General features: G+C 41.3%; 1 protein-coding gene across 3 annotated transcripts; it reads right to left on the bottom strand.

The window, feature by feature from the left end:
• Positions 1–349: 349 nt before the first annotated feature.
• Positions 350–15,386, bottom strand: POLR3F (RNA polymerase III subunit F). 3 transcript variants are annotated; one of them, XR_011558641.1, is made up of 5 exons: positions 15,005–15,189; positions 12,614–12,721; positions 10,069–10,260; positions 2,187–2,414; positions 350–1,975 (listed from the first exon to the last, which is right to left on the bottom strand). XR_011558641.1 is itself a non-coding variant. In XM_070746883.1 (4 exons), the coding sequence occupies exons 1-4, from the start codon at positions 15,125–15,127 to the stop codon at positions 2,337–2,339; spliced, it is 501 nt and encodes a 166-aa protein (XP_070602984.1). In that variant the 5' UTR covers positions 15,128–15,386; the 3' UTR covers positions 350–2,336. The 3 variants fall into 3 exon arrangements, 2 of the variants coding, with proteins under 2 accessions (XP_070602984.1, XP_070602983.1); XM_070746883.1 differs by having other exon boundaries at positions 350–2,414; positions 15,005–15,386; XM_070746882.1 differs by lacking the exon at positions 2,187–2,414 and having other exon boundaries at positions 15,005–15,198.
• Positions 15,387–20,122: the final 4,736 nt, after the last annotated feature.

Here is a 20,122-nt window from a genome sequence, read left to right as displayed (position 1 = left end):
ATTCAGTAATCACAATCCATGAAGTGGTAGAAGGCGGTACAAGATTGGCAATGGATGACATAACTGGTTATGTGATCTGTGGTTGCCTACTGTACTCTCCAAAGATTGTGAAAATGAAGAAGTAGAATTGACTGTTTTGCATCCTTCTGGTCGCCATCCTTTGTGTATTCAAGAAAACCAGACATTTTAAAAGTTAACAAAAATCAGATATTAACTCAGGTGGAACCAAACACCATGATAGGCCGTACATACTCTTTGACACAAAAAGAAATGGCCATTGTTAGTAAGCACTTATGGAAAAGATTACATTTCACCCACTAGAAGGGGTAAATTGATGATAAAAGGCCAGTTTTAAAATGTACTATTGTTTTATTAGTTCATATTTTATCGAGAATTTAATTACTGTACTATTCTTCTTAAACACTTCATAAATGACATGTTTAGTAATACAATAAAAAAATTGTTACAGGTATAAAATAGGTGTTAACAATATTGGTTCTTTTAACCTTGCTTTTAACATAATTAGGATGAGACTGTATTTAGAAAAGCACACTTGAGGATGTGATCACCTTTTTTCTTTTGGTTTGTTCAATGCATTCAGGTTGAAAATGCTGAACAAGTTGTGTTATGATGATTAAGATTCTGGCACTTACGGTATTTGTTTTTCCTGTTTCCTTATTGTTGTATATAAATGTTGAATTCAATAAGTTGTAATTTGAAAAGAAAAAAGGAAAAAACTCACACAAATATAAAATCAGATGATTCAAAAAATTGATAGGTCCCAAGTTGAATCCCTGTACAAATATAACCAAGAACACAAGTAATACACCTGCATTTTTTTCACAATTTTAAAACGTACATTTTTTTTCACCATTGCGCATCAAAAGTTTGAATTTAATTTCTCCAAAACAACGTTTAAAAAAACATAGTCTTGTGACATATAAAATGAAAGCTGATACCGTTCTGAGAAAAAGGATGCCTCTCCCATCTCTTTATCTTAATTCTAGCCCAAGATATGATACAAAATGTAAACCAATACCAGGCCAAAATTCACACTTTTTCAAAACTTTGGAAGTCTGTAAAAAATTAACTGATGAAGAAAAAAATTCAAAACTTTTAATTTGTAATTAATTAAAGTAGTACTACATTTTTAAAAATAAAAAAAATCTAAAGACATCAGGTTAAAAAAATATTCATATTTGGATCCCTTGATATGGAATGACCCAGAGTAGTAGACTGTGGCCCACCATGTCGAATGCTTTGCTAAAGTCCAAGTATATTAAGTCCTCTCCTGGTCTGAGTAGGGTATTTAGGGTTCCATGCTTACCAGTTCATATCAAGGTTTATTGTTTTTAAAACTGCTTCAAAACATAGTTTCTGAGTGATTTTGGCAGCAGCATACAATCACTTTGACTCTCAAGTATGATAGCTTCTGACATTTCCAGATAACAAATTCTACAATTTTGGTCAAGCATACACAGGATTGGTTTTGTATTTTAATAAATTTTCAAAAAATGATTTTTAATATTAAAAACTTTTACATTACTGAATATAGCACCAACTCCAGTGTCAGTGTTCCACTAAAATGTAGAAAGCACAGCTCCCCCACATCTGGGTGAGCTGCGACCCTGATTTTCACTCCATGAAATAGTGAACTCTAATAAGACAATCTTAACACATATTGCAGGATTCAGTTGCAACTCACAGGTTCATTTTATTCAGCACAGCAAACTAATTGTCAGGCCGAAAGCCATCATGTGGAGTTAGAGGCTTTGGCCTGCCACAGTAACACAGCATAAGGGAATTGGGAGGGGTAGGAGAGAAAGTTAATAGTCACAACAAATTCCTTTCTCAGAGTCCAAGGTCATCTTTTGTTCTGCATCAACTGTACGAAAGAGGAAGTCGGTGAATCCCTGCACTGGACTGGTCCATGTGATTGCACTTGTGGGTGAGGGGATGTGAAATGAACCTTAACCTGGGTGGAGAATTGGAGAGAATTTATTACTGGAATGACTGATCCGTAACCAACATGGTTCTGCTAATAAATCGAACCTCTTGCTTGAAAACAGTGGAGTGGATTCTAATTTATTTCGCAGATGCTATTTGGGGCGTTGATATTAATACTCTTAGCCAAAATTGAATTTGTCCCTTAAAACTTTATTTCATTGTATTCCTGTATATCTTACTTGTAAGCAGGAATATAGATTCAATCCCACATCAGCTCATTTTGTGCATGGCAATTTTTTCCCCAAAAGTATCAATGTCCAAGCAGTTTTCTAATAAAAAATTTGATTCATCAGATTTAAAGTTTCAGAACCAATTTCTTCATTTGATTCCTAAAATTCTAGCCATTCCATCATGTAAATACAGTTTGCAGGAGATACGTCTCCATCTTCATGGCAATCATCAAAAACCTAGGAAGGGAATAAGATACAAATATGATAAATTTGATTAATCAATTTATATACAGGTAACTTTACCTCTAAACTCTGTAAGTGTAGAGTAGTGCTAACTGCTGCTCAAAGAGAATCTATGAATCCATGAAGACATCCAAATTATAGAGAATAACAAAAAATTTAAAGGATTTGGAAGTCTTCATGTCCAACCATCTGCTCAAGCAGGAAACCCTGTATCATGGTTTCTTAAAAATTCCAATGATCAAGCACCCACAACTTTTGAAGGCAAGCCACTCAGCTATAAGGAAATTTCTTATTTCTAGGATGGTGTTCTGACCCAGCTTTAGCAGAACCGATAAAAAGACTTCTGGTCCTGAAAACTCCCTCTTTATTTATCTGAATTACTGACATTCACACCAAAAAGCCCAGGAAACAATCCTTCCAAGTGTTAAGTGAAGAACAGACCTTATCAGTTAATTGGGATAATTGCAGGCAAGGAGCTTCCAGCCGCAAAGTTGTGAATTACATTCTGGCAAACAATCTCTGAGGCACAAACCATGATGGGCATATCTTCTGACAGAAATTCAAATGTTGTTTCCCACAACCACAACAACATTTGTTTCCTTCTATTTATTCCCCAGCCAGAGAGGGGCCATTCATTGTCTGCCTTGCTTCCCAAGTCGAACTCAGTTGCCCTTCTCTCCTCAAAGCTCTGTGAATTTATGCATCTGGAAGAGGCCCCAGATGTTCCTCCTCCCCACTTATCTCAGCCTCTGAAGGCAGCTGCCTCTTCAGTGGCTGGGAAATATCAGATGACCCTGGCTCTATCCCTGCTTCTGACATAGGGCATCCATCAAACAGAGAACTGGTTCAAGTTCTTCCCTAACCCCCTCATTATCCAAGTCTGCTGCCAGCGGAGTTGGTGGGTCACAACACTATCTCTCACCATAGAGCCCTTTCCCTGGGTCTCATGATCCAGGTGCAGTTGTGATGGGAATTGGTCATGGAAGGCCTGTACTAAAGCAGATGCATGCAAGGAGGTTGCATCTCCCATATGACATCCTCCAGCCCATAATCCTTCCACTCAATCAGGTACTGAGACTGATTTTCAGCCACCAGGTGTTCCCAATGCTGGTTATCTCATACTCGGGCATCCCATCTCTGCCACATAGATCTGGTGGGGGATGGTCTGGTTAGCAGACAGGTTGGCTGTTCTGGAACAAGGAGGGATTGATGAAAGACCGGATGGACTCAGAGTGCATGGCAATGTTAGGCAATAGGTGACCGGGTTGATCACCACTTCAATGGAGAAAGGGCCAACATACCAGTGGTCTAACTTCTTGACCAGACAGTCTGAAAAAAGATGCCTGGTGGACAGCCAAACCTGATCCCCCACAGTCAATGCCAGTGTTGCTTGAAGATACTGAAAAAACACTGTATACCTGATACCATAGCAGGAAACGCCCCAGGCCTAACCTAGTGGAGATCCAGGCTCAAGTGTGCAACAACACCAAGTCATACCCCACGGACATGGATCTCAAACCTCCTGGCACTTGATCCTGCTGGTATGTGTATTCCAGTCCAGTAGTCCATAGGACTCCAGTAGTCACCCTGATCAACTACAGAGCCACAGCAAATTTTATGGATGCGGCATTTGCAATCAAATATGGAGTCCCTCATTGTCTGATGGAGACTATTGATGGCATGTACTTCTTTCTGGGACTATTAAGGTCACCACACAGCCTTTATGCCTGATCATTGGCTCTCATAAATAAGACACCCAGTTTTATATTACCTCTGGCCTGCATTTCCCCACGGTCTTGGGCTTTGCTTTGCTCCAGATGATTGATCCGTAAAACTACTGGTCCCAGAACTTCAGCACTTCCCCAAGCTTGCAATGTGTGGACCACACCCGTCAACTCTACGCAGGCCAGTTGCTGAGACCAACTGAGGTGACCTTGCCTTCCGACCTAATGGACTAACAGATATCTTCAGCAAGCAAAAGCAGAGCACTTGCCCCCACACCGGCCATACAACTGCTCCATTGATTTGCTGCCGCACATGCTGCCCCCAGTAATTAATGTCAGATTCTGAGATTGCAGCTTTGCAAGACTTCATGGACAAAAACCTGCCTTGGGGTTTTATCCAGCCCTTCCCTGATCTTATTCCTGAAGAAGACTGGAGACCTGAGTCTTTGTTGCGACTACCACAAATTAAACACAATCAGAGTGTGCAACTGGTATCCTCTGTCCTTTATTCCAGATCTGTTGGAACAGCTCTGGGAGGCTACTGTGTTCTCTGAATTGGACCTCCATGGAGCTTGTTCGGATCTGACCCAAGGATGAATGGGATATGGAATTTGGCACCAGGTATGGACATTTTGAGAATACTGTCATGCTGTTTGGATTGACCAATGCTCTCAACGCCTTCCAACATTTTATGAATGACATCTTCCAGGAATTCTTTGATCAGTTTGTTGTGATTTACTAGTATGACATTCTGATCTACTCTTCCTCTCTGGAGAGCCACCAACACCACTTACACCTGGTCTTGCAATGGCTCTGAGAGAACTGCTTGTATGTGAAACTGGAAAAATGTTAGTTTTTACAGTCCACCATCAAGTTACTGGGGCATCACATCTCTCCTGGGGGCATTGCCATGGAGACAAGCAAGGTTGAATCCTTGCATAGTTGGCAAACTCCTCAATGAGTTAAGGATGTCAAGCGACTCCTCGGGTTTGCCATTCTGGTGGAGTACTTCCGAGAAACAGGCATTCCAGGCCTTGAAGCAGGCATTCATAAAGGAGCCCATCTTGAAACATCCTGACACCTAACATCCTTTTGTAGTGGAAGCAGATACTTCAGTTGTTGCAGTCAGAGTAGTGTTTCTTAAGGCTCACACGTCCCAAGAGTACCCTCTTCCCTTGTGCATATTACTTTCAGAAACTAACCTCCTCCGAATACAACTACACCATCTGGGAGAAGGAGTTACTGGCCATCAAGGGGGTGTTTGAGGCCTGGAGATATCATTTGGAGGAGGCCCAACATCAACTGGAGGTTTGGACGGACCACAAAACTCTTGAGTTCCTGCAGACCACCTGGAAACCAAAACCAGATTTGGTGCTTCCTTTTCATTGCCAGTTTCAATTTCTGTGTCACCTACATCCTGAGCGGTTGCAACCAAAGGGCAGACACACTCTTGTGGAAACCAGAGTACTCCTGCACCAAAGACTACCCAGGAGGGTTCTGCCCATAGAGTCATCCAAGTAAATTATGACATGTATAAGCCATTACATTTTCTCCTCTTGTACAGTTCTTCCATTTTACACTTTATATCACTTGCTTATATATTTGTATATATGTATAGAATATATGTATTTTCATTAGTAAACTCCCATAAAATTAAAATATTAATAAATCCAATTCCTTATGAATACTCAATTCTTTTTATAATTTATAACTTTATGAGAGAAGAGAAAAGAGGAAGAGAAAGTGCTGATAGCTTTTAGTGTCTTTTAATTCTTAAAGTAATTAATTTCAAATTATATTGTCCAATTGATTTCAGTCAAATCAGACAGTCCAAATGTAATTTCAGTCAAATCGAGCAGTCCAATCAGATCCAATAAGTACAAATCAGTTCAGTCAATTTCATCTTGAATATTTTCTTCCTTCCATGCATTAGTTGATCCACCTTCTCATAGCCAAAATATCAAAGTCTTTAGACATACAACAAACTGCTATATTTCCTCCTGCCGCACGATGTTGCTAGACAACCAATTTTCCAAGTCTTTTCTGGAAAGCCTTTTACAGCTCTTTCCGTTTTTTTAGTATCTTGTTCTTCCGGTATTACGTTCCTCTTTGTTTATGAAAGAAAAGAAAAATAAAGCTTCCACAGCAGAAATTTAAGGTTCCAGATTCCAAAAGGCAAATTTCAAAGAAGATCAGCTAGCTAGAAAGAATTTGGTTGGGACACAGCCAAAGCATATTTTAGAGGACTAGTTATGACTTATAACTAAAAGAAATAAACAAAGAAGAGGCATGCAAAATAAAATAGAAGAGGAATGTAAGGAACTAGAGAAAAAACTTCAAAAAGATACGGGGAAAAGAAGTGGTACATTACTTTCTGGGAGAATAGAATAGAATGGAATGGAATAGCAGAGCATAGAATAGCATAGCAAAGGATAGTATAGCATAGAATAGAATAGTATAGAATAGAATTTTATTGGTCAACTTGTCTTGGTGGATATGTACTCAGCGTACATAAAAGAAAAGATCATCAAAAACAGGGGTCGGCAAACCGCGGCTCATGAGCCACACATGGCTCTTTGGCTGGTTGAATGTGTCTCTTCCATAGAACCCAAGTTTCCAGCACTGCGCATGTGGCGCTATTTAAATAGGTTTTATTACGGGGTTTAGCATATTCTACTTCTTATTGCTTATATCTTTTTGTATTGTATTATATTTTGTAAATCGCCCTGAGTCCTTCGGGATTGGGCAGCATAGAAGTCAAACAAACAAACAAACAAACAAACAAACAAACAAACAAACAAACACACACAAAGATGACTCTTTCATAGGTCTTTGGAGATTCAAGATGTTGTAGGATGTAGTGCAGAGCCATATTAACAGCATCATCTGCTGATCTGTTTGCTCGCTATGCAAATTGCGGTGGATCTGTGATGGTTTTCAAGTGGAACAGCACTAACCTTTCAAAGGTTTTCATAACTATAGAAGTTAGAGCAACTGGTAATTGTTCAATTCCTTGATGGTGAGCTTCTTTGGCACTGGGATGATAATATAGCATTTGAAGCAATCTCTAGTGATTTATTGAAGATTCGGGTGAAGATTCGGGCCAAATCAGACCTTTAAGATCTTTAAGCAAGAAGATGTTATTGTCAAACCAGTGCAGAAGTTGCTGATAAATCAAAGGCTTGCCACACTATCTGTAGAAGGCCTGATGTTTGTGGGAACTTGGGAGGAGTGATTTTCATGAGAGAATAGATGCAGCCACAAAGCCTTCTTTCAAGATTCCCCTTGGGCGGAAGCAGAGGAAGGACTTGCCACGCTGGCACAATCTGCGTGGGCAATGTGACAACTTTGTGGGTGGGGGACAAGGGATGTGAACTTTCAACTGGATGGGAAACTTGGATTCAGGTTTCCCAGTGTGGGTGCCTGGCGATAAATTGGAACTTTGAGGAGTATTTTGACTTGAACTCTGATTTATCTTGGATACTGCCTGGAACCTTGACATTTAATCTGAATCTGTCTTAAATTCTCATCCAGCTACCCTGAGCTCGGGGCCCTGGTTGGTGAACTGAGCCCCAGCATCTGACCCAGCACTGGGCGATGTGAAAACTCAGGAAAAAAAAAAAAGGAAAAAAATGGAAAAGAAGGAGCAAGCTGCTGGGGAATTCCAGATCCTCTACAATCCACCCTAGTAATTCACAACTGCCGAAGAGAGTGAGATTTAGACAGAGGCTCCTTGGCCCCTTTCTCTGGCAGAGCAGACCTTCCAAGGTGCAGTTGGGGGTCTGAATCCTCCCCCCATGGGGAAGGTGGCCCTCTGAACAATGGTCTTCTCTCAGCTCAGGAATGGAGACAGCAAGAAATTATGCTCACAAACTGCTCTGAAATCGAAAGATTCCAGCTACTGTCATGCCGTGAGTCATTGATGGATCTCCCTGACTGGTTTGAATGCTTACCCGTGAGTTAGACAAGCCCCAAACCATAGCCAAAATTCTCCTTCCCATAGAGGCACCAAGGCCCCCTATCGGGAGGAGTGTTGAAATATTCAGTCAGTCAATGTGGGTTAAGTGCTACTGAGCATGTCCAAGGAACAAAGCTTGGAGCAGGGTGTGGTCTCCAGTCTCTACAAAAGTAAGTTCCAGTTATGTCTGTGTTAAGTCTCCATGAAGTATGATTTCTGTAAGGCAGTGTTTTTCAACCTTTTTTCTTCAGGGGAACCCTTTGGTGTGGTCAGATTTCTGAAATAGAATTGTTTTATTGGCCAAGTGTGATTGGACACACAAGGAATTTGTCTTTGGAGCATACGCTCTCCGTGTACATAAAAAAGATACATTTGTCAAGAATCATGAGGTACAACACTTAATGATTGTCATAGGTGTCAAATAAACAATCAAGAAAAAATCAATATAAATCATAAGGATACAAGCAACAAGTTACAGTCATAGTCATAAATGGAAGATCGGTGATAGGAATAATGAGAAGACTAATAGTAATAGTAATGCAGCCTTAGAGGATGGAGGCAGAATCAGGAAATGTTGCTACCACATGGGGGTCCATGGCTGCGGAGTAGCAGAGAGAGGGTGAGAATGAAAGAGAGAGGCTACACCATGTACTCTCGTTGTGAGTGCCGAGCCTAAGTGGGGCAATAAGTGGAGGCTGTTCACTCCATTCCACCCTCTTTCTCTCCCCATTTTTTGGCGGCTGTGGGGGCCAGTGGGTGAGTCAGAGTGAAGGCAAAGCTGGAGCGGATGTCTTCCGCTCTGCCTTCCGCTCCTCCTGCCCTCTCAAGCCCTGAGCATGAGGGGAGAAGTAAGGCACGGTCTCTTACAGTGCTCTGCGCAGGGAAAAGGGAGATGACAACTTGGCCGCTTGGCCGAGCGTGGCGGTGTGCACAGGCGCAGGGAGGCGTGAGGAGCGGGAGAGAACCTTGAGCCACTTGGTGCACCTCGGCCCTGGACTGGGAAGCTCTGCGTCGGAGGTGCTGGAGAGGCCACTGCTCCTGCTTCTCCTCTTCCTCCTTCTCCTCCTGCCTGTGCTTTGGTCCTGCTGCTGCAGCGAGGGTCTAGAGGGATGCTGTTGCTGCTGTTGGCGCCAATGCTGCCACTGCTGCCACTCTTCCTCCTGCTTGGTGGCTGCTGCTGCTGAGCATGATTGATCTGCCAGACATGAGATGGAGGAAGAGGCTGTCCTGCTTCAGAAGCTGGCAGGATTGAAGGGGCAAACTGCCTTGCCTTCTTATTAAGTCACGGAACCTCTGGCTGGCCCTTGTGGAATCCTTGGGTTCTATGGAACCCTGGTTGAAAAACACTGGTCTAAAGTATTCTTGCCTCTAGTGGGATAATTGACATGTTGTAAGTATTTTGGTGGTTCTTTTTTAAAGTTTGCCTTGTTTAAATCTCCCAATATAATGGCCAGTTAATCAGGATATTTGGCTTCAACCTCGATAATCTGATCAGCTAGAGTTCTTAAAGCCTTGTTTACACAGGCTTGTGGATGAATATACACCGCAATTAGTAGAAATTAAGTAAACTCTCAAGGAGAATAAAAGGGTTTGCAGTTGATAAGTAAGGAGTACAAGTTTTCATCACAGTATTCATCACAGTTAAGTGGATCTGACTTTCCCACTGATTTTGCTTGTCACGGAACACTGTAACTATCACAAATATGAGTCATTGCCAAACATCTGAATTTTGATCACATGACCATGAAGATGCTGCTCACATAAGCAGGGAGACGCTGCAACAGTTGTGAGAAAACTGATCATAAATCACTTTTTTCAGTGCTGCTATAAGTTTGAACAGTCACTGAATAAGATGAGGACTACCTGTATTCTGAAATCTAAGTTGAATGACTGATGTGCACATAAATTTTAATGCTACACTAGTAAAACATCTGATCTCAATATATTATACCTGAGGAATACTTACTGGACAAAGTCCGCAAGGTATCCGTATCAATCCAGTGGGTTGTATGACTGGACTGACAGCTCTGTAGAGTTTCATGTGCCCATCTACACTTCCTGCTGATGCTTCCTTTGCAGGAATAATGGTCATTTCTACTTTTCCATCATATATTAAGGTATTTAAAATGGTTTCTATGTCCTCCATTGACAATTCCACCTGAAGCATGTTAAAAAGTTCAAGTAAGAATTTTTTAAGAAAATGAGTATAGTAATGCTTGAAAAGTAGGCTATTGTAAAACCTTCTATAACACAACTAATACTTAATTGAACAGAAATGTTTTTTTAAAATTCAACTGGAACCTCAGCATGATTTCAGCATGAAAGGATTAACTTTTTAGTTTAGTTATCAAGAAATGTGGTAAAGACAACTGCTTTCGATCCTGCTGAGGGAGATGGGCAGTCTAGAAAAAATATATATAAATAAATAAAAACAATAAAGAGGAGTAAAATTGCAGGAGATAGGCTGAATATCCGTTTTAAAAGGGAAACATAGTTCAGCCAAAAGTAGAGTTTAAGTCTATTCTAGCAAAAAAAAAAGCCAAAAAAGTGCTTTATCATAAAATTCATTTGCTGTATCAGAACTTCCACTAATTCAGAATTATTTTTGCATGATATGATGCAGAGGCCATCCAATACTATTGAAAAATATGCCCATGAAAAAATATGTCCATAATTCTTTTCTATCAGGTATAATCTTAATTTTCTTCAAAACTGAAATCTGTTTTATATTCATTTATTATTAAAAGTACAGTGGTACCCCGTCTTACGAATGCCTCTTCATACAAACTTTTTGAGATACGAACCGGGCGTTCAGGATTTTTTTGCCTCTTCTCACGAACCATTTTCGTCTTACGAACCCTTGCTTCTCTCCCGGCTGCTGCTGTTGCTGCTGTGAACAGCGGCCAAAACAAGCGCTTTTAAGTTTGTAGGCTCTGATGATCGCAAGCGAACTGGAGCCAGACTTTGCCATGCAGGATCTCCACCCCTATCACTTCTGCTACCATCATGGCAAAGTGCCAAGACATTGGAGAAGAGAGAGAACAGGCGGCGAAGGTAACAGCGGGCGTGGGGCCTTTTGGAAGAGAGTTCGGGCAGAGAACATAGCAGCCAGCAAGGGGCATATTGAAGAAAGTTCGGGCACAGAACGTAGCAGCAAGCAAGGGGCATATTGAAGAGAGTTTGTGCCCGAACTCTCTTCAATATGCCCCTGGCTTACTGCTACGTTCTGTGCCCGAACTCTCTTCAATATGCCCCTTGCTTGCTGCTACGTTCTGTGCCCAAACTCTCTTAATATGTCCCTGGCTTGCTGCTACGTTCCGTGCCTGAACTCTCTTCAAAATGTCCCTTGCCTGCTGCTACATTCTTTGCCTGATTTCTCTTCCAAAATGTCCCTTGCCTGCTGCTACATTCTCCGCCCATCTCGCTTCCAAAGTAACCTCTTGCTCGCCGCTTCCCCCGGACGCCGCTTTTTTTTTTTAAAGCCTTAAAGTTTTGGATTTTCCTAGTTGGTTTGCATGCATTATTTGCTTTTACATTGATTCCTATCGGAAACATTGTTTCATCTTACGAACTTTTCTACTTACGAACCTGGTCACGGAAAGAATTCAGTTTGTAAGACGAGATACCACTGTAATTGCTAAACCCAATGACCAAGCATTTCTTCAAGGTAAATTCTGAAGCTATATTATTAGTTTAAAATTCTTGCTTGAACCCAGACTGCTATTGCTTACAGGAAAAAAACCCTCCCTCCCTCCCCATATTTCTGAGGATAAAATCTAAAAAAAGGATCTAATTTTTAATAAATAACATTCAAATGGATTTATAATCCAATTGAGTATTTTTAAAAATGGATCCTGAAAGCCATTGGCAAAAATTAACCATCACTCAGATACCCTTTAAACAGCAGCAGCTTAAGTCCCCATAAGGCAGTGATGGCAAACTTGTTTTGGTTCACGTGCCAAAAGGGTGTGCTAGCACGCACGGATGTTCCCACACCCATTTTCCCCCATGCATGCGCACCCTGCACTGCCCACTATGCATGTGCACAACCCCACCCATCCCTGTGCATGCACAGAGGCCTCACTGAAGCCTGGGACGGTGAAAAAATGGCCAAATGGGTAAACCGGAAGTTCAGCAAAATTGAATTCCAGTTTGCCTGGTGTGCTGATTTTTGCACTCCGGAGCCTTCAGGGAAGCTTCCTGAAGCCTCCAGAGGGTGAAACTGCCTTTCCCAAGGCCAAAAATCAGCTGGCTAGCGCACTTGTGCACTGGAGCTGATATAGGGCAACATCTCACATGCCCTCTGATATGGCTCTGCATGCCACATGCGGCACCCGTACTATAGGTTTGCCATCACTGCCATAAGGTGACCATTGCAGTAATGCAGTTCAATTAAAGTTGGACTTCCACATGATCTACAAATACAACAAAAAAGAAAATTCCTATTATTTTGCAAGACACAATATTGTTCTTTAAATACAAAATAAAAACTTATGCACCAATGGTCTTACCTTACTGATACCTAGCTCACTGATGTATTTCCACACCTCATGAGAAGATGCAAATGAGCTATTTCTTTGTATCATAGGATTCTGCTTGGTTTCTCGAGCTACTTCAGCCTACAAGATAATACCAATGGAAAAAAGATGTAGTAGAGAAGCCACCTATATCAGTAGATATTTTAGTTGGTATTCATTCAAAGTTGTTTGCAGGTAAGCTATTCATACAGTGTTTTAAAAACATTTCTTGGCATTAAAATAATTAACCCTTAACAAACATCTCTGTGGCTTCCCTTTGATGCACTTCACTGACTATTGATTGATTGATTGGACTTTTATGCCACCCGTCCCCAAGGATTTGGGACGGCTTACAACATATAATAAAACAACACATAACATTTTGGGTCCAATTAATTAAATATATAATTAAAACTAAAAACCCTAAAAAACCAGTCATTCCCATTCAATCAATTTCCCTCAGTCCTTTCATCGACCAGGGGGCAAGAACCTAATGGCCCCAGGCCTGGCAACATAAGTGAGTCTTGAGACTCTTGTGGAAGGCAAGGAGGGTGGGGGGCAGTACGGATCTCTGGGGAGAGTTGATTCCAGAGGGCCTGGGCCCACAGAGAAGGCTCTTTCCCTAGGCTCCACCAATTGGCATTGTCTAGTTGACGGGACCTGGAGAAGGCCAACTCTGTGGGACCTAACCGGTCGCTAGGATTCATGCAGCAGAAGGCGGTCCCATAGGTATTCTGGCCCAATGCCATGTAGGGCTTTATAGGTCTTTGAATTGCGTCCAGAAACCAGTTGACAGCCGATGCAGCCCACGGAGTGTTGGAGAGATATGCACATGTCTGGGTAAGCCCATGACTGCTCGCGTGGCTGTGTTCTGCACAATTTGCAGTTTCCGAATGCTCTTCAGAGGTAGCCCCAGTGGTCGAACCTCGAGGTGATAAGGGTATGAGTGACCGTGAGCAAAGCCTCCCTGTCCAAATAGGGCCACAATTGGTGCACAAGGCAGACCTGGGCAAACGCACCCCTCACTACAGCTGAAAGATGGAGTTCTAAAGTCAGCTGTTCTAAAATCTTCAACATTAATAACTTCCTTTTTAAAAACAAAGTGTAAACTTTAAAAAACTGAATTTTTAAAAATTATTTTTCTTTCATAGTCTGGAGTCATAATGATACCTAACAATAACTTAATTACCACAATATCTAGCAGGAGATAAAACTGGATTGTTTTTTCTTTTTCAGAAAAGTACTTGTAACTTTCTTCAGAGAAAAGAAAGCATGAAAAGATTTGTTACCTCATAATTTAGTTTTATTCAATAATGAGTTAGCTAATAAAGTTGAAATGACACAAATATTGGAATAAAACTACATGGAATGTTGAAATTTTCAGTGCTACCAAAAGCTAAAAATAGATGGTTTATGTATTCTGAAAAGCAGATTGTTAGGAATTCAAACATGTAAATTAGAATTCTCTGCAATATAATAGGACTCTAGTCTTTTTTTCCTGCCACATAAAATACCACATCTGCCATATTAAATGTAGGTGACTAACTAACTGCCTTTTAATTATATCCAGTAGTGGATTCCTACTGGTATGGCTAATTACACGCAGCTCTGCAGCTATGGTGCGCAAGCACGCATTCAGGTGAAATTTTGCTTCCTACACCTGTGCAGGTAGCAAAATCTCACACATACATGCCTGTTTTGGCGAGAACCGCAGAGCTGCAGGCAATTAGCTGTACCGGTAGGAACCCACTACTGGTTATATCTCAGGAATCCTTTCTTTAGGAATAGTTTTAATATACTCAAACTGTTCAGGAAAAAAATCCATTATAGGAGTCACATGCATCCATTATAAGATGCAAGATCCAATTTGAATACTCTGAAGTATCACAAAATTATAGAAAGGATCATTAATACTATTCAAGCCCTTGTTCTATAAAATTTATATACAGAGTTTAAAAACATCCAATGAAGGAAATCTACAAATTTGATAAAAGCAGGGATTGGAAATCTTAAAAGACTTGTTGCAATGATCTGTGTTGAAAGTTGGCAGCTTTAGAGAAACCTTATCAAATACAGAATGATAACTATTGCCATTAAAATTAGGAAACTTTGTCCTGTTGTAACTGAACCATTTTTCCTTATTTTTCACCATTTGCACAGCAGAGAGCTTGGAGAGGAAGAAATTACAAGAGAATTAGTACGCACACAATGGGAAACAAATTGGGCTTTTTGTGCAGCATGGCCACAGCTCCCAGTGCTGCCAATACTACTGCAATGCTTCCTTGGGTATTCCCCATTGAGTAACTGCTTACTCTCTCATAATTCCCTCTTGTAAGAGGGGAAAGCAGAAAGAATGTATGCAAATTACACATATGAGTAATTTACCTTAGTCTGAAGAAATTTAAAACACTGTTGATTAAGCACCTCTACAAATTCAGATTCAAAGTCTTGGTCACTATACCAAGCTCCTCCTGTCACAGAACGATCCGGCTGGAGATTGTACAACATGTACACTTTTTTCTTGGATGCCTATTGACATAATGACATATTTTATTCAACTCATCTGCAATTTGAAAAAACCCTCTAATATTTATCTTTAAGAACATTTATCCTGTATGATTTTATTATGTATGTATGTATGTATGTATGTATGTATCTATGTATGTATGTATGTATTAGGACTTATATGCCACCCAACTCCCAAAGGACTCTGGGCGGCTCATAACCAAATACATATAAAATAGAATATAAATTTTATAAATACTTCATAAATAAAGTATTCCTCAACTTACAATGATTTGTTTAGTGATTATTTAAAGTTACAATGGCACTGAAAAAAGTCAGCTGAAAAAAATGTATGACTGTTGAAGCATTCCCATGGTCACACGATCAAAATTTGGAAGTTGGAAGTAGGCAATTAGCATGTTTTTATGTTTGCAGTGTCCTGGGATCATGTGATCATCTTTTGTGACTTTCTGACAATCAAAGTCAATGAACAAACCAGATTCATTTGTCCATGTTACTAACAACTGCAGGGATTCACTTAATAACTCTGGCAAGAAATATTGTAAAATGGGGCAAAATACACTTAATAACTGTCTTGCTAAAAACTTTGATTTAATTACCCAGGACTATTTGTATGTGCTCCAGAATCTTTAAAAGATATACTGTAGTTCAATGGTTCCAAGATGATGTCTGCCAGCTCCTTCAGGAACTCTGTCCACCAAGTCCCAGTGATTTGAACGTGTCTAGAGCAGACAAGTGTTCTTTTATCATTTTCTTGCGTAATTTAATTCCTAGTATATTTTTTACAGTTGTTTTTGGTAGGTTGGGCTGTATTATCTTTTTGTGTGAAGATAGATGCAAACAATGAATTAAGTAGCTCTGCTTTCTTTCTATTGTCTGTTACTCCCTTGCCCTATTATCATTACTGGAGTGATTGTTTCCTTGACTTTTTTCTTATTTTTCATATGTTGAAAATTTTATATTTTTGACATTTATTGCTTATTTCACCCTGGGTTTTAGCTTTCCTGACTTCATCTTTGCAAGTTTGGGCTATTTGTTGGTGTTCTGCCTTAATTATATGATCCTCTCTCCACTTTTTTGAATTTCAGTTTATCACAGAGTTTGTGTAATCATGTGGGTTTCTTCTTTTATTTTTATTTTTCAGCGGTATTGAGCTGGACTGTGCTTTAATAATCATACCTTATAGAGTTTCCCAAACTTCTGGAGTTGTTTTCCCCTTTACAATTTTCATGCGAGGAATCCTTCCCAAGTTATTTCTAAGTTTTCTGTTCTGTTCGGATCATATGTGACCCGAAGCCATGTTTGAGACCCTGTAAAAAAAATTCTCTGCATATCTGAAACTTGAAATTTCATGGCTTTGTATCATGTGAGGAGTTCTTCCTTTGATAATTTTTTGGTGGCGCTTAAGGAGGCTTTGGCAGTCCAGAACGAACGAAGCATTTTCCTTTCTCTGGGCACCTGGAGAGGGAATAAGCCTCTGCCACACCCAGAGAAAAGAAATGCTACCTTCGTTCTGGGCAACCCAGAGTGAACAGAGCGTTTTCCTTTCTCTGGGCCCTTGGAGAGTGTTCTGCTTGGCTAATGGCAATTAGCCACCCACGAGTTCAGAATGAAGTTAAATACACAGCAATTGAATAAAGAAAGTCTCTTTTATATTCAGAGGCTAAACTGCCTGCTTGAAATGCACAAAAACCAATTACTGTTTTATTAGTCCCAAGAGGTGACAGTTACTCACACCAAAAGTTCACTTGATGTGGAGGCTTGTGCCAGAGTAGAGGAGTGATTTATGAAACAATAAAGCCAGATTTCCAACTCCAATCCTCACAGCCTTTTCTGGCTTAAGTGCGTCAGAGTTCACAGAAATCCCAAAACACAAGGCAAACCACGATGCTTTCTTCTTCTTCCAAAACGCTAATGATAAATGCCCATGCCCAGCACTCCAAAACCTCCCTTATTTATCAGAGTCTCAGCAGTGTAATTAACCTCTGAACGGCTGCACTCCATTATCTGTTTTGGTGCATGTGCAGCTTTTCCCTCCTTCCCAAGATCCTGCACACGCGGGGATTCAAGATAGGGTGTTCCTCTTCTGAGTCTGAGGACTCTCTAACTGGGGAACCAGCTGATGGGCTGGCTGCACTCATTCCCATCTACCTCTTGCCCCCACATCCCCCACTGTCTTCCTCTGCCTGTGACTCAGCCTCATTGTCCGAGGCAGCTGGCAACCAGGCAGGTCTTCTATAAACAGAGGACTCCCACAGATCCACATCAAAATCCACAGCTACATGAGCTGACCTAGGGCCAACCATAACAGAGAGGGAATAAACCACTTTGCTGTGGTGACTCGCTCGCAATGCCTTCCATACACCTGGTGTGAGATTGCCTCTTGGAGCGTCTGGGTGCAGAAAGGCAAAATGGGGAGCTTCACCCTGGCCGGATCAACTCAGCTTCAGCCAAACTGAGGAGTCACTAGAATGAAGGAAAGGCACCAGCTACAAAGCGAGCGAGCGAGAGGGGAGCCCTTCAGCATGGGAAGGAAAAGGAAGCAGGCTGAATGATTCCCCTTTTTACGTTGATTTTCTCAGCCCTTCCAATTGCTTTGGTAACATTGCGTACATTCTAGGCTTTGGAAGAGCTACCCCTGGTTCAAATTCTATTGCAGAATCCCAAGGCACCTTCTTTCATCTATGGTGGTTATGTCCAGAGACAAGAAAAGATTGGAAAAAAATAAATAATTGGTTGTGTCAAATAACAAATACAAAAATGGAATATACACCAGAGTTCTTTCTACTGGGTATTATGAGAGGGACTTATCCTAAAAATGTAAAACATTTAAGCTTGCATATAACAACAGCGGCAAGGATTGTATTTGCACAGAACTGGAAAAACCCGCAAATACCTGAAGACAACAAGATCATCAAGAAAATATACGACTGCGCAGAGATGGACAGATTGACAATGGAACTCAATAACCGAAAAGAATCGGACTAATATGAAATCTGGACAAAATGGTACCAATGAACAAAAAAAAAAGAAACTCAAACTAAACATTGAAATAAAACATCAAGAAATCTAAAAGCAATCAAAAGATAATGTTGATAGGAATGTATATATGATGTAGATTCATCTGCAAATACGATCATGTATTGTTTTAAAAAAAAAACAGAAAAAATTTAATAAATACATTAAAAAAAAGATTCTATTGCAGAGTCTGTTGGTCTCTGAGGGGGCAGTTCATTGCAATCTTCCTCACTGAAAACCCTTTCCAAGTCTCTGTATTCAAGGGGTACCTTTTGGAGACCTGGGAGTGTTCCTTCCTTCATCGTAGCCACTGCTAAGGGGTAATCTGTTTTCTCCCAGGGAAAGGGATTCCTCCTGCCAGTCAGTGGGGGAGGTGTAGGCCCGATGTGGAGGGCAAGCTTGTGAAATCCATCCTCCCACCTAATGGTGCAGTCCATTTGTCCAACCAGGTCAGACCCAATATGACTGTTTTTGACATCTTGGGGGCGACTATGAACTGCATAAATTCACAGTGTCGGTCTATCTGTAATTCAACTAACTCCGTCAGGAGTGTGGCTGGAACTCCGCCTACTAGAGAACCATCCACTTGTTGAGAATGGATGGGGTTACCTAAAGGTCTGGTTTGGATTTTTAATTTCTCCACTACTGTTTTGCTGATGAGGCATTTCGAGCACCCTGTATCTATCAGAGCCCATAATTCTTCCTTCTCCCCCATGGCCATTACTTTAATTCTTGCTTCAATGAGGAACGGAGGAACGGGTTCACTCACCATTGGGTCATCTTCTCCACTGGGCTCCTCATTCCAGTCGGGACTGGGTCCTGAAGGAACAGCTTTTTTCACTTCAGGAGAAACCTCAGGAGGGAACAGCTCCATTGTTTGAAAGACCCAGAAACTTTCCCAGGTTTTCTTTTTGCTACTGAGAGAGATCTGATTCTGGGGAGAGAGAGGAGGGTTGGAGCCAAGCACTCAAATGCTCTGTGACCTGTCAGGCCAAAGCCATCATGTGGAGTTAGAGACTTTGGCCTGCCACAGTAGAATAGTATTAGAGGAGGACTTCCGGGTGGCAATGGCGCTGTGACGGGAGGCAGGGGACAGAGCTCCGTTCTCGAACCTCCTTTTTCTCCCTGGAGGTTGCATTTTAGCAGTCCAATCAGACCTGTTGTGGTTGGCTCTGGCCCAGCTCCTGCCCCAGGGAATGTGGAGGTGGAGATAGGGGAAACATCAACATGTCCTAGGCCTGTTTTGTTGCCGGCAGAGTCAGGGAGTGCAGTTTCCTTGGACGAAGAAGGTGGGGGTGACTTGGAAGAGGGAGTTTGGCATACAGCCCAGGAAGCCAATCACCATTATCTTCGGTCAATTTGGATGACGAAGTGTTAGACCCACGCAGGCGCAGACTTATGCATCGAAGAGACCAATTGAGGAAATATTACAGGAGATAAGAGAGGCCACCTGTGTTTGGGTGGGGCTCCAGTAATTAGAGATGCTGCTATAAATAGCAGCGTGCTAGTTTGGCCGTTGTGGAAGATTAGCTGATCGCAGTTCTTCAGGATCGTGCCTCGCTGTTTCTGAACTTTGTGGATTTTTCACACCTTTGACACCAAAGCAGAGTAAAGTGTGTGTGCATTTCACTTCGTGGGAAGGAGGACTGTGATGTTTCTTCACAGCTACTAGCTAAGTACTTAACGACTGAGTAAGGGACTGGTACAGCCTACAAGGTTGTTTTGGGGAAGAGTGCTCTTTGCAATATAAAAGGGGTGCTTTGTTTCTTTTGAATTTTGTGATAAAGGCCATTGTTTTGAATTTTCAAACGTGTGTGTATCTGAAATTTGTACCTGTGAATTTTTGGGAGGCTTCTACCAGAGAGCCCGGCAGAACATCAGACCTGGAGGGTCTGACCGTAGAACGGGGTCTCCTGGTGTCCAAGAGGTAGATCGCCACAGCCTTGGAGAACAAGGATT

Source organism: Erythrolamprus reginae, chromosome 3, assembly GCF_031021105.1.
Source record: "Erythrolamprus reginae isolate rEryReg1 chromosome 3, rEryReg1.hap1, whole genome shotgun sequence".
Lineage (NCBI taxonomy): Eukaryota > Metazoa > Chordata > Lepidosauria > Squamata > Dipsadidae > Erythrolamprus > Erythrolamprus reginae.
The sequence above is the reverse complement of the archived record's forward strand: the minus strand, read 5'-3'. Positions and strand labels throughout refer to the sequence as shown.

Bases quoted from the DNA above. Each gene is read 5' to 3' on its own strand.
- POLR3F (XM_070746882.1), bottom strand. From the start codon at position 15,127: ATGTTGTACAATCTCCAGCCGGATCGTTCTGTGACAGGAGGAGCTTGG. The intron at 12,722-15,004 runs GTAAATTACTCA...ATTATCTTGTAG, and splicing joins TTAAATTTCTTCAGACTAAG to GCTGAAGTAGCTCGAGAAAC. The intron at 10,261-12,613 runs GTAAGACCATTG...AACATGCTTCAG, and splicing joins GTGAGCTAGGTATCAGTAAG to GTGGAATTGTCAATGGAGGA.